This window comes from Labeo rohita, chromosome 1, assembly GCF_022985175.1.
Source record: "Labeo rohita strain BAU-BD-2019 chromosome 1, IGBB_LRoh.1.0, whole genome shotgun sequence".
NCBI classification, from domain to species: domain Eukaryota; kingdom Metazoa; phylum Chordata; class Actinopteri; order Cypriniformes; family Cyprinidae; genus Labeo; species Labeo rohita.
Window position 1 is genome coordinate 35,033,383 of NC_066869.1, and position 14,914 is coordinate 35,048,296.

General features: G+C 34.9%; 1 protein-coding gene across 1 annotated transcript in view; it reads right to left on the minus strand.

Annotated features, from left to right (window-relative positions):
• The window catches only part of dnah6 (dynein, axonemal, heavy chain 6), an 88,135-nt gene that overhangs the window by 7,464 nt on the left and 65,757 nt on the right, over nt 1-14,914 (minus strand). Inside the window, exons 63-72 of the mRNA XM_051120415.1 lie at nt 12,886-13,119; nt 11,700-11,835; nt 11,399-11,571; nt 8,891-9,081; nt 7,475-7,635; nt 4,581-4,669; nt 3,794-3,940; nt 2,403-2,541; nt 1,314-1,433; nt 540-661 (exon numbers count right to left, since the gene is read on the minus strand). Of these exons, the coding sequence (XP_050976372.1) occupies nt 540-661; nt 1,314-1,433; nt 2,403-2,541; nt 3,794-3,940; nt 4,581-4,669; nt 7,475-7,635; nt 8,891-9,081; nt 11,399-11,571; nt 11,700-11,835; nt 12,886-13,119 (1,512 nt within the window). The remainder of the gene's footprint in view (nt 1-539; nt 662-1,313; nt 1,434-2,402; nt 2,542-3,793; nt 3,941-4,580; nt 4,670-7,474; nt 7,636-8,890; nt 9,082-11,398; nt 11,572-11,699; nt 11,836-12,885; nt 13,120-14,914) is intronic.

Below are 14,914 nucleotides of genomic sequence, written 5' to 3' on the forward strand. Positions count from 1 at the left end.
AATGAGGAATAGGGCTATCAAGCTTAAAAAAATAAATAAATAAAATAATTCTTATTGGTTCTTGTGAGTCAAGTAAGCATCTGCCGTATTTGATTTGAGTTCTATGCATGTGCTTTGATCAGTGTTTATGACCATGTCTTTTTGAAAGACATGGAATGAACTGCTCAGCTCATATTGATTATTTTTTTAGTCTTTTGTATGCTCTTAATGGATGGACCAAAATGCTGAGAGAATATTGGAAAGATCTTCATTTGTGTTCCAAAGATAAACAAAAGTCTTATGGGTTTTGGAACAAGATGAAAGTGAATAAACAATGACTGAATTTTTACAGCAGTGATACAGCTGGTATTATGATATCTGTAGCTGGCCCTCTTTGGAATTTTCTTTGATTTAGGTGGTGGTTTGGTTTATTGTACATTATTGATAGATGATTGGATAAAAGACTAGCAATACATGTAGTTCAAAAATACTGGACCTAAGCAAATAACTAGTTCGCTGAGTTTGTTATTCTGTGTGTAGTTAGAAGAGGTGAGAATTACCTGGAAGGCCAAGTTAGCATTTTCATGCATGCCAAAGACCTCTGGATCATCGATCAGTGGCAGATCCTCAATATATTGCTTATATTCAGTCAAGCTGTCTGAATTAGGAGCAAAATAAATCCCTGCACAAAAGGAAATAATGTCTTGGTTACTTGGTAGTGAAGTGTGTAATGATCTGGTGTCACTAAAATGAAGTATAGTGGCACTAAATAAAAATCTAACACTCCCCCACCCTTCAGACTCCTCCACCCTCAATGGCTCTGCATTAACAGTATTCAAAGGACACCAGAGGTTAAATGAATCAAAATGTAAAAGGCTACCTAGCCAGTAATATTTACATAAATATATAAAAAAGGTCATTTTAGCAAAGGTGACAATTGATGAAGTCAACATACGAGTACGTGTGATTATAGTTGTTTTTGCACATTAAAACTGGGACACCAACTATTTTAGGGTGGGAAAATACACACTCCATCTTTAATTTACATAACTTGCAAGTCTGAATACCATATTTGGTATTTGATGAGTGTAGCTAAATGTGTGTCCATATTATTTACCATAATTGTGTGTATATCCATATTTTGGGAACTAATTTCACCTAGAAATTGACAACACATCCCTTTGGGGACACCCTCATTAGTAAAACATGGTATAAAAATAAAGGGCTCTTTTTTTACTGTAAAAATGCAGAAAGTTTCATGTTAGTATTATACTAGTTGTACTGCATATACAAACAACAGAAGTCAATGAAATTCCCTAAGTAGACGTGTGTACCTGATTTAGAGTAAGTGTACCCGTCCTCTAATGTGGCTGGGGAGAAGAAACTCTTGAGTATGGTACGCAAGCATCGCTGATCCCAGGCATCTGTCACCCTGCCTCCATAAGTAATTTCACCTACAGAGACAATAAAACACACACACACACACACATAAACACATTCCATTTCATTGCATGACTGACTGACACCTTGCCAAGAATTAATGAGACAGTTTGACATTGTGTGAAGCTTCCTTAATGAGTCTTTCCCAAAGCCTCTCATAACAACATTACTGGAACATTCTTTTATAGTCACCGCACGCCACCAGCTGCAACAAATTTAATAACATTTATTTTTACCAGCTGATGGGCTGTAAAATGATGCCTACTTAGACCAATGCATTCTTAAAGGAAATTTTAGTGAAAGAAACACTGAGCTTTTCTGAAAAAATTTGATCATACCAAACTAATATTCATACCTAATTTCTTTATGAATAAAGTACTTTATTCATACTTGATTATACATTTATTTCTTAAAGGAGAAGTTTACTTCCAGAACAAAAAATTTACAGATAATTTACCCCCTTGTCATCCAAGATGTTTGTGTCTTTCTTTCTTCAGTAGTAAAGAAACTATGTTTCTTGAGTAAAACATTTCAGGAATTATCTTCGTATAGTGGACTTCAATGGTGCCTGCGAGTTTGAACTTCCAAAATGCAGTTTAAATGCAGCTTCAAAGAGCTCTAAAGGATCCCAGCCGAGGAAGAAGGGTCTACCGAAACCATCAGTCATTTTCTAAACAAATTGACAATTTATATTCTTTTTACCCTCAAACGCTCATCTATTCTCTGCGATGCGCACAATTTCCTCAAAAAACAATTTCTTATCGACTGATGAAAAATAAACTTGAACATCTTGGATGACAAGGGTGTGAGTAAATTATCTGTAAATTTTTGTTCTGGAAATGAACTTCTCCTTTAAGCAAACTCAGAGAGAAATTTATACAGTACAGGTGCACACAAAAACACTAGCCACTGTGAGAGGAGCATGGGAAAGTGTGAATCAATGACTGATGCTAGAAATATTTCTGCAGTAAACACACACATACCCGTGATGTATACAAGAGCATCCCAGGGTATATGTCCTGTCTGGCAGTAAAGGTTTAGGTTGAGAAGAGCACACTCTCTGTCACTGTCATTGAATTCATAACGGATGTTCCAGCCCAAAGGACCAAATTTCTTCCTCTCCTATATATACATAAAAGCATAAACACACATACACAGGAAAACACATACAGACAAATAAGGAAAAGATTTAGGGGATGTGAATTAGAAAGACCCTCCTGAACACGTAGTGTTTTTTCAAACTAGAACAATTTTACATTTCAAATGATTTCTGTAACAAATAAATGTTGTTCCATTTTTTAAGTCATCAGAGAGTCCAGGTGGAAAAACATAACAGAGTCTCTCACACTAAAATATTAAGCAGTACAACCATTTTTGGTTTGATAATACATCGATAATTACATTGATAAGAAAAATCAGGATCTCAGAAACAAGATATTAAAATGGTTTCTGAGAGTAACTGGTTTGCCATTTACAGAAATAAATTACATTTTAAAATATATTAAAATAGAAAACAATTATTTTCAATTGTAAATAACATTTCTCAGCATTACTGTTTTCACTGTAAAAACAGATAATGCACCCTTTGTGGGCATAAAAACTTTAAAAAATAATGCATAATTAGGTAGAGTATAATTAGGGTATGTTTATGTACAAATATCAACATGCATTATGAAATATCAACATCTTAGGCATTTTAAATGTAGTTCTTCAATATACAGTAATACCAAAATGGTGCTAAAATTTTGCTTTGAAATCACAGGAATAAATTACATTTTGAAATATATTCAAATAGAAAAGTTATTTTAAATGGTAAAAAATATTTTAAAATATTACTGTTTTTGCTGTATTTTGGATCAAATAAATGCAGGCTTGGTGAGCAGAAGAGACTTTAAACATGAAAAATATTACTGTTCAAAAACTTTTGACTGGTAGTGTACACTACTGTTCAAAAGTTTTGTCAGTATTTTTTTTTTTTTTTAAATAAATGTATACTTTTATTCAGCAAGGATGTTACAAATGTATAAAAAAGTGATAGTAAAGACTATTAGTAAATTATTTTTAGAAAAGATTTCTATTTAAAACAGTTTGCAGCTGTAGTTTCTTACATAAAATCATATACACATAAGAAGAAAAGATAAACAAACTTAAAGTTAACCCAAAACAAAATTACCATATGGTATAAGCTGCAAAAGAGCAAAGTTTCCATCCAATTGTTTTTATTTAATCATAAAAACTGCATTAGCCTTCTACACCAGTCCTGCTTATATTTTATGGCAAGAAAAACACAAGGCTTATAATCTCTATAGGCTTCAAATTGAATAGAACCCCCCATACTTGGCTAATACTGAATTTTCAATTCTTGAGCCCTGACCTGAACGATGGCATGGAAGAAACACACTCCAAAAATGATCTTCCTCCATTTTCTGCCAAGGATATGTTCCTCAAAGAACGTAGTGCTGATCTCAGTAAAGGCGCGTCTCACATTGGCACGGAGACCCTTTGGGGGCTCGTTAGTAACCTACCATCACATTAACAAAGGCTCATTAGTTCCCTGGCAACACAAGCATATTAACAACAAAAGAGCCAAAGACAACATAAACTGCTAAAAACTAAGTTACAAACTAAAAGTCTAGCTGCTTAAAGACATCCATGTCACTGCACTTTCATTATAATGAAACATTGTTTAAGGTCTTATAAACTACTATTGGTTCCAGTGATTTGGTAAAGCTGGGGTTTAATTGATAGGGACGTGAGCACAGGGGTGTTAATATATTAGGTTGAGAGTGAATAATATATGAAAGAGCTCCTCCTTGTGAAGTGTTATCTTCTTCCTGCAGGAGTGTGTGACTGTGTTAGTGTGACTAAAATTTTAATTTGATATACATGCAGACATATCCCAGTGCTAGAAGGATGAATGACGTGTAAAGGTAAAAATATGTGCATGTCATCCGCATAGGGATGTCACTGATGCGTGATGCTTCACTCTACATTGATGTATGTTTTCCTCCCCGAAAGATAAAAAATTAGATTAAGGCATGTGAAGGCATGCTTTCCTGAAAAATCAGTACTTGTTTATGAGCACTCATAGAACTTTATGACTATCAGTTTTTAAAGCCTGTATATGTGTATAAGCATGTGTGTGTTCTTCTTGGTGTTACCTTGACAGAGTTTTGCAATACAGTGACAGGAAACACATTGGTAGGCATGGAGCTAAGGAACAGTCTGAAGTCCTCATGGATAACAGTGTCTGCAAAGGTCATGCAAGAACAGGATATCAGAAAACAGGTCAACAAAATAGCTTTATAGTGGATTCACATTCTACAGCACGCTATCTGTAATACATGGTAGAAGCAGGTGCAAAACAGGTGAGTCTCTAAAAACAACAATATTTTCACTGAACCATACAAAACAAGCACACAGACACAAATATAAACATACAAAAATAGTTTTCATGAATCTAGTCATTCATTTGATGTTTATTTGGCAGATTATTCTGATCTAACGGTGTCAGCTTCAGGGACAATTTTCTGAAGAAATTATGGCAGCCACATATCATATCAAGCTTTTTCAGGTCTTCTTATTTTTAACATTTACTTAACATTTTAATGTAGGAGAGACAATTAAACAAATATGGTATACTACAGTTTAAATGTTTGGGGTCAGTAAGATCAATTTTTAAAGAAATTAATTCTTTTATTCATTTCAATGATGCATTAACTTGATCAAAAGTCACATTTTAAACACTATTTCGATTAAATGCTGTTCTTCTGAATTTTTTTTCAGCAACGAATCCTGAAAAAATGTATTGCGGTTGCATATTATATATTAATAGGAAGAAGTGGAAGAAGAAGACAAAGAAGAGGTTTCTTGAGCATCAAATCAGCATATTAGAATTATTTCTGAAGAATCATGTGATCACTGAAGACTGGAGTGAAAATTCAACTTTGCAAATGAAAATTGAATACATTTTAAAATAGATTAAAATTCAAAATACCTTTTAAAATAGATAAAAAAAACTATTTTAAAAATATTTCAAAATATTACTGTTTCTACTGTATTTTGGGTCACATACACTGCTGGAACACAGTTTCAGGGATCAGTAAGATTTTTAATGTTTTTTAATGTTCATCAGAGTCATCAAAAATACAGAAAAAAGTAATATTATGAAATATTATTGCACTTTAAAATGACAGTTTACCATTTTAATATACTTTAAAATATATTAAAAAGTTAAAAACAACAGAATTTACTTAAAATAGAAATATTCTAACAATATAAGTCTTTACTAGGGATGCACCGATACCACTTTTTACAGTACTCACCTGATACGAGACTTTTATTTTTGGGTTTATTTAAAGATACATTTTTAAAATATTGGGTACAGAAACAAAACAAATATGTATAATGTTAGTTGGTTAACTTCATTTATCAAATAGATACAGTCAAACCAAAATTTATTCAGACACCTTCAACATTTCTCACATTATCACAGTTTATTCTGTGATAATGTGAGATACTATTTTCTATAGTTTTAGAAAATGGTAATAAAATATGACAAGAACTCAGAGTTAAGCTGTGTCAGAACAAATTCAGCTTGATAATATCAGATACATTTCACAGAAAGCTATGTAAAGGATTGCAATCAACCAAAAGTATTCAGACAACTGTTAGTATGACAATATTTACACAACTATCAATACTTTGTCAGGCCACCCTTAGCCTCAATGACAGCCTGTAGTCTCCTGGACATGCTGTCAACCAGGTTAATGCAATCCTGAACTTTTGCTATCCTCACTTACATAAATGAACTATAATGTCCTGCACCCACTAATAAAAAAAATATAAAAAATCTGGTGTCTAAATAATTTCTGGTTTGACAGTATATCCTTCGGTTATTTTCACACTTAATTATGCCCATTAAAATGTATTCCATTCATTTTTTTGCTCTATGGTACATCATGTTTAATTAAATAGCATTAGAGCTGCACCATTGCAGCGGCTCAGTACTGTAGTCACGCTTTTTGCTGTAATCAAGGAACCACTCATTATAAATCTCCTAACTGTGATATTTTAAGAAATATAAGTCACGTTTTTTTTTTAATCTGAAACGTGCTGTGATTTATATTCCAAAGCGACACATAGTAAAGCAGAAACACTCATGAAGCAAGCAAACATGCACAATGCAAGCACATATTAGTATTGCTGCAGAATGAGAGGGACAAGTACAGTACAGCCTAGCGGATTTCACACAGGCTGCTAGTTTCACTTTCACCGTAAAGTTGTGTATGCTAGAGCTTGAAAATAAATGTTTATAATAAATGTCCCCCAAAAATTGCTTTTATTTACAATTTGGTTTTAATAAAAATGATGCATGTGCTAAGTGAGCGAACAGAACGTAACGGGTAATTTTAACGAGTACCAGTACAGAAGCTCAGTATCGGGTCTGCTATCGGTATTGGTGCATCCAAAACTTTGAACAGTAGTGTATATTGTCACAAAAGATTTCTATTTAAAATTCATGCTGTTCTTTTTTAATGTTTTAATCATCAAAGAATCCTGAAAAAAAGTTTCTAAAAAAATATTAAGCAACACAACTTTGTTTCCAACACTGATAATAAATCAGCATATTAGAATGATTTCTGAAGGATCGCGTGACTAGTGATGCAGAAAATTCAGCTTTGCATCACAGGAACAAATTCTATTTTAAAGTATATTCAAATAAAAAAACACTATTTTAAATTCCAATAATATTTCACAATATTACTACTTTTTCTGCATTTTTAATCAAATAAATACAGCCCTGGTGAGCATTAAAGACTTCTTTCAAAAACACAAAAAAAATCTAACAGACCCTAAACTTTTGGACAGTAGCATAGTTCAACTTCAGCTTTATAACAGCTTTATGTCTTTGATTAAATGTAAATGATGTAAATAAAATCTTGATATTAAACAATGAATGACTTTCTTGAGGTTGCAGGGGTCTCTGCTGAAGACCTCTAATTTAAAGGACTAGGCTATGTAAAACCTCACTTACACACACATACAAACTTACCAGGTTCAGTGAAGGTTTTAATGAGCTCCTCCATTGCCAGCATCCATGACACCGCAAGGTGACAGTTTTGCAGAAAGATCCAGTTGCCAGTCTTCAGAGCTTCTATAATCATCCTCTCCGCAATAGGCCCCTGACCCTGACCCAGTGAGATTGATTTCACCCTGCAAATACAAGAAACCCAAAATAATTGCAAATGCAATTGTCATGTTTATATTGTAGGTACTGGATTTGACAAATTTTGCCAATGTCTATTATTGTTATTACAATTATTATTTCAAATGCCTAAATGACACATTTACACAAAAAATCAAATAAAAATGCTTCACATGCCAGTCTAAGGATCTCTTTTTATTTCAAAGGAATAGTTGTTGGCTATCCAAAACTAATACAAGTCCTTGACGGTAGGTGAACCTTTTGAAAATGTGTTCCTTGTGGCATTGTTGGAATGACTAATCAATCAACTGTTCTCATAGTTGGCAAGCAGAAGCGACGATAGTATCACCCAGGCTCAGGTTTACGATTTACTGCAAGATTGAAAGTAATGGGAGTACAGGAAATTGGCAGGAGTGTGAGCTAGAAACAGTGTCTTGAATTTAATTCTATCATATTCTGGCAGCCAGAAAACGATCAGAGCGGAGAAGTGACATGAAAAAAAGACAGAGGGTTAAAAACCATTAGAGCAAAATGATTTTGGAGCCAGGCTAGGAATATGGAAGATGTACAGCAGTTGCCGGCTGGCAAACAAGAATAGAATCCTAGACAACCTGGACAAGAAAATGAGTAAAGTAGTGGTCAAATAAGGCTGCTGCTATCATAATGTGGTACTTAAGAGCATTCCAGGTCATGATACACACCAGGAGGCAATGACTATGTGACCTCTGAATGAGACAGAGGGAGATTTGGTGAGGGATATCATGGCTGAAAGAAAGAAGAACCTGTCATAATTATAGCTGAGGTGATAGCATTTGTATGTCAGCGAGGCACGCACACAGGAGGAGGAAATAATGTGTACTGCTGAATGTCATGAGCACAGCATTGCTAAAAGAGCATGGGGTTTGAAGAAGAAGTGAAGTGTAGACAAAGAAGAATAGAGGTCCAAGCATTGATCCCTGTGGTACCCCAGTTTTGAGCACATTGTGATGAAAGTGTAAGCCTGTCTTGCAGGAAAACCAGGACACAAAGAAACCCTCTTCATAAATATCACATACTGAAGTTTCTTTATTTTTAGGAGATTTGTTTGTAAGCTATCTGAAACATGTATCACATTCATTATGAATGAATATACTCAGTAGAAGGTAACATACAACACTCTGAGTATTCATTCACATAAGTATGTACATGCCACTTAACTGGGAATGACACTTGGGGATTAAGTGAGTAAATGGTGTATAAATGTCACAGTGCATGTGTAGGTACCTGTCTTGGTATCCTCTCTCATTGGCAAATCGCTGGAACGCTCCCATTGGATCTGAGCCCGTGCTTAGAATGAAAACCAGGGGAATGGATGGAGACATGTCTGCATACAGGGTTGCAAGATCCACTGGGGGATTCTCCACAAATTGTTGGCCCAAACCAATGATAACAAACTCAGTCACTGCAAACACAACCTGAAAACACACAGAGTGAGAGACTTGAAATGCATTTCAATGATACCACGTTACAGAACTCAAGCAGACTTACAAAAAACTTAACGCACACAGGAAATACATACATACACACACAAACAAATCACAGCTTATGCTGTGTCTGCTATTAAGCACAAATAGCAGGTTATATACATTATCATTCATAATTCTGGTGTCATACTGCTTTTATTCAGCGGAAAAGTCAGAGCTGTTAGATGTTAACTCAAAATTGTAAACTATAAACTAGAAATGGCCAGAAACAAAGTCAGAATTGTGTGTCATGAACTCAGTTTTGAGAAAAAAAGCCTGACTTATGAGATTTAAACTCAAAATTGTGATATAAATTCTAAATGATGAGACTGATTAGTGATTACTGATTACTGTCAGTAAGATATTTAGGGGTTCGAGCACGTAGCGCTGAAACCCTGTTGTAATTGTTATAATGGTCATGGATCAGCGATCCGTAAAACTGATCGTGCAGATCAAACTGTAAGTCATAGAGACTTGAAACTTGGAGGGATAGCAGTACTCACACTGCCTACAACAGGGGTGTCAAACTCAGTTCCTGGAGGGCCACAGCCCTGCACAGTTTAGATTCAACCCAAATTAAACATACTTGATCCAGCTAATCAAGTCATTCAGGCTCGTTTGACAACTACATGGTTTGTGTGTTAGAGCAGGGTTGGAACTAAACTCTGCAGGGCCCAATCGGCCTGACGGGGGTGCTACAGTGATCAAAAGTACAAAATCGCTCATAACTCCTAAACCGGCAGTCGCAGGCTATGTCCACATAAGTGTCTTATGTCATTGGAATCCTTGGCTCACACTGGACAGATTTGATTTGTGAGCCGAAATTTTCAGGTATTTAGCATTTTCTGAAAAACATACTTTTGCAAACTAGTCCTAGTTTTTTCACCCGATTGGAACCAAATCAGCGCAGAAAGATTCTTTGGAGAGTGAATATTAATAATTACCAAAAAAAGTTTAACTTTCGATTCACCATCGCAAAGGGACACCAAAACATTCAAAAGGGGCAGGGTCACTTTTGGTAAAATGCCTATAACTCCTGAACGAAATGAGATATATTCACCCAAACTCAAAACACTCATGTAAGAGCTTGATTTAAGGTCACAGGAAATAAATTGTGGAGCTTGGCCACTTGGTGGTGCTATAAGAGGGAAAAAACATAAAAGTGGCTATAACTGCGCAACAGTAAGGGCTAGAAGGAATACAGCTCTGGCTACTGGGCATGCGTTATTTTTGTCACACTGTACAACAATAATACTGTTTTTTTTATTATAGTAAGGGCTAAGTTTAGGGTTGGGGTAGGCGTAGACGTAAAAAAAAAAAAAAAAAAACAATCTAATAGGTAGAACAATTAATTTCATTGTTAGTTTCCGGTCAGAGTTGTATCCCTTCTAGCATGGGATTTGTCCTATCATGAAAACATGAAAAACATGGCCGCCATTGGCCGACAAATTTTGAGCACGTGTTAGACAAGGTTAATGGAGGCCGATATCACGTTCTTCAAGTGCGTAAACCATTGTATGTCACATGGAATAGAACTCCTCATTTCGGACAACTTTGCCTCTGGAACCACTTCTGTCAATCAAATTGTTTGGTAAATGATAGTTAAGATGTCAAAAATCTACTTTTCTGAACTAGTCCTAGGTTTTTAACTCTAAAAACTAAAAACCTGCAGTATATTTCTCTGGACTCTCTAGGACAATAATTATCACAAAAATGTTGAAATTTGCCCTTTGGGAAACAGGGTCGAATAGAAAAGGCCTTTAGAAGGGCCAAATTTACACAAAATCCTATAAAGCCTAAAGGAAAACTCAAAACTTCACGAAACCTGCTGATCACATGTGAAAGGTTGTTCTAAATAAGCATGCAAAGACCACAGCTTGCTAAACTAAATGTCTTTTTCCATATTTGCTGAAATGCCTTAAAGCGCTTGAACCCCGTAAATCGCTGCTTGCAGCTATATTTTTTCATTATTGTAAAAAAATTGAGAAACTTTCAGAGAATTCAGAGAACTGTGAGATTTCAACTCAGAGTAGAGAGAAAAAAGTCAGACTTGTGAGGTGTTACCTCAAAATTACAAAATACAAACTCATATAAAGTCAGAATTGAGTGTTATGAACATTTCAAAGTAATCTGAGAATATGTGAATTTAATTAAAAATAAACTTAGACTTGCAAAAAATAGGCAGAATAGTGAAATTCTTGCTGAAAGAGTCTTACATAAGTAAGTAAATTTTCTTATTTCTTTTTTTTATTCTTTGTTTTGTTTTTACCTTCTCCTCCATAAAACTCTTGATGAGGATGAGTTTCTGAAAGGCCCCAAGTCGCTGGTTCCAGTGACCTCTGACCTGTGGGTGTTTCTCAGAGGGTATGTCTTCTGAGAAAGAAGGAAGGTCATTAACATACCCGTCCCACTGTTCAGGGTTTATTGTTACCTCTAGTTGCCCTGCAAAAAAAGACAAAGAAAAACTGTGTTAAGATAAGAATTAATTACTGTACAATTCCCATTTTGAGATGCTTTTCAAGAAACTGTGTATGAGCCAGTGTTGTTTCAGTGAAACAGGAAGAATATACCCAGTTTGACAGATATAGGTGTGGATACAATCTCCTTTTTAATGCCGTTAAAGCATGGTAGTCGGTCTTCCAGATTACAGCAAGTCTCCCAGGCAAAATCAGACAACCATGGCACTTCTGGCTTCTCTGGCAACTCCTGCAGTGGGAAGCGAGAGTGTTATGAACAGAAAATCTATGTGTGTGTTGTGTATGTGTGTGTGCGTTTGTGCACAAGGCTACATAAGCAATATTTCATCATACTGATACATGTCAGAAACCATCAAACAGCATGAATTGAGATTAGGGATTTTGATCAAGCAACAAGTCATTATTGATTTGAGTTTTGAAATGTTGACAAATTAGAGTAGACTGGAATATAAAACCAACAGAAGAAAATTAGTTACAAGCAGTGATGGACAGAAAATTTGATTTATTTTACTTTTACTTGGATTTATTTCTCTTTCGAGAGAATTTCTCTCCTAAAGCAAGATTAATATTTTGAGTTAATGTGCATATCCCCAACCCCAAACCGTACCCCATGAGCAATGGCAACAGACATGCTTTCATTTGCGAAAGAACAGAACTGGACTCTGTTTACTGGAATACACACAAAAACACATTGCTTCAATGCACACTAAAACAATGTAACTGCGTGGGGTATTAGAGAGATGCCTTTTTTTTAGATAGCGCAAGCCCCTGAGGAAAGGGAAAAATTAGAAAACAACTCTACAGTCTAACAATTAACACAATTAATCCCACAATTATCCCATTCATGACTTGTAGAAGGATAATTGCCATCTACAGAAGTAGAATAAGAACTTTCATACATAAGCACTCACACACACACACACACACACATTCTTGCATTTGTGGTTTACGGGGACTCTCCATAGGCGTAATGGTTTTTATACTGTACAAACCATATTTTCTATCGCCCTACACCTGCCCTACACCTAAACCTAGCCCTCACAGGAGACTGTACACACTTTTTGAATGTCATAAAACACTGTTTAGTATGTTTTTTAAGCCTTTTGTTTTACGGGGACACAGGAAGTGTCCTCATAAACCATGCTTACGTTGTAGTACCCATGTCATTATACACATTTGTGTCCTCATAAACCACAAATGCCGGAACACACACACACACACATACAAGAGTTGTTCTTCCTTTCTCTGCTATCACATATGTCCTTTCGACATCCCTGACCTTCTCCATGGCTCCAGCCCCTCGCAGGAAGTACTGCCACTCCTGCTGGGAGATCTCTCCTCTCTGCATCAAGATTTCCACGCACAGCATGAAGCTGTAGATGGCCTTGTGCTGCTCAAAAAGGCCACGGGACACGTTCTTGTAGGCACTCAACAAAGTCTGATCCAACAGGATCTGTAGTCTCATGCTCAGATCTCTATGCTTCTCTGCTGACTCAATAGTGTTGTTGAACAACTGCAAAAGAAATTTCAGGAAAATTTCCAGGAAATTGACAAAATGTATTCCTTAAATGCACTAAAAGTCACTTTGAATTATACAACTACATACCGGCCATTCTATAGAACTGGTTCAAATTCAGAGTTTGAAACGTATTGAAAAAAACCCCCACAAATTTTTCCACATTTTTCAACAACTTTTTCCAAGGTTATCCAATTATCCAAAGTACACATTTCTAGTAACTGTGCAGTTAATCTCATATTGTATTTTTTTTTAGAAATTTTGGAACATTTGTCCTCCCCCCAAATTTGCCACTACTGAAACACAGTAATATATAATTTAATAAAAGGGTTACTGTATATTAACCTATTAAGATTTTGCTTACATCTTTCTTGTAAATATATGTCTTTCTATTTTATTAAAAAGTTTCCAGAGGGAGGTAAATCAATAACAATTACCATTTTAACAATATTTTAAGTGTGATTTATGAGATTTGGTGTATTTTGAATCAAATTTTTCTTTGTGAAAGGCAAAGAGTTGATCATACTGATTTCAAACTTAAGCACTCATTAGTTGAATATAAACTAAACCAAACACTATCATAAGTTAGTTACTATCATATCTTAGTTGACAATTCAGTATACTTAGTTTTTGAGAAACATCCAATGTTTAGGTAGTGACTGCACATTTTCGGTAGTGACAGTAATGTTTTGGTAGCGACCACATACTAAAACACTACAATAGCATACTAAAGTACAAAAAAATTGCATAACTCTACTAAAATTTTGTTTATTTTTGTTTGTTAAGGATTATGTGTTCCCTTTTGGCACTACCGAAATGATGATGACGTGTTTCGGTTGTGACAGTTACGGTTATGGAAGTGACAATTTTATGTGAAAAAAAACTAAGATGTCATTACTGAAACTTCACCAAATGTTTTGGTTGTGACTGTTTCGGCAGTGACAATTTGAGATACTTTTAAACCTAGCTTCAAAGATGCTGATCAACACAGGGTGACCTAGCACAGTTTTGAACAGTGGTACATATATAAAAAGTAAATGTTATAGAATAACTCCAAAAAATGCATTTAATTATAGAAAAATGGTGTTTGGTAGTGACATTCTTTGAAGTTACACAGATTTTTCATACTTTTGAATGCATTTACCTCAAAATAAGGTAAATGGGGCATATCTACTCTCCATGAAACTATGAGAGAGAGTGACAAATAAATATGTCCTGATAATAAACGTATAGTTAAAATCAGCCAATGGATTAAAACATACAAAACATACACTGTTTTGTAGTGACATGAAAATGCAGGATTTTTTACATAAGTTTCATCATTTGGAATGGAATAAAATGAAAAAAAATATTATTTGAATATCATTTTCATAAGGTGAAATTTAGGGGTTAGGGTTCGGGACAGCCACCTTCCACCTGAAAGTACCCACTAAATGATGATTTTAAATATATTAAGCTTATACAATAATTAAACAATAATTAAATATTATTGTGGGATTCAACAGATAATAAAAGGATCTTAGTAAACATCTAAGATTTGAATACTTAAATGCTTTTTAAATGTGTTTTTTGGTTGTGGCACAGCAGTTTGCACCAGTTCTGTAGAATGCCCATATACATACACATTCCTTATCAAAAGTTTGTGGTCAGTAAATATTACTGTTTTCACTGTATTTTTAATCGAATAAATGCAGCCTTGGTAAGCTTAAGACACTGAATGAGTTTTTAAAAATCGTACAGACCCCAAATTTTTAAACAGTATTGTATATGTAAAAATAATGTAGCTGGGTTT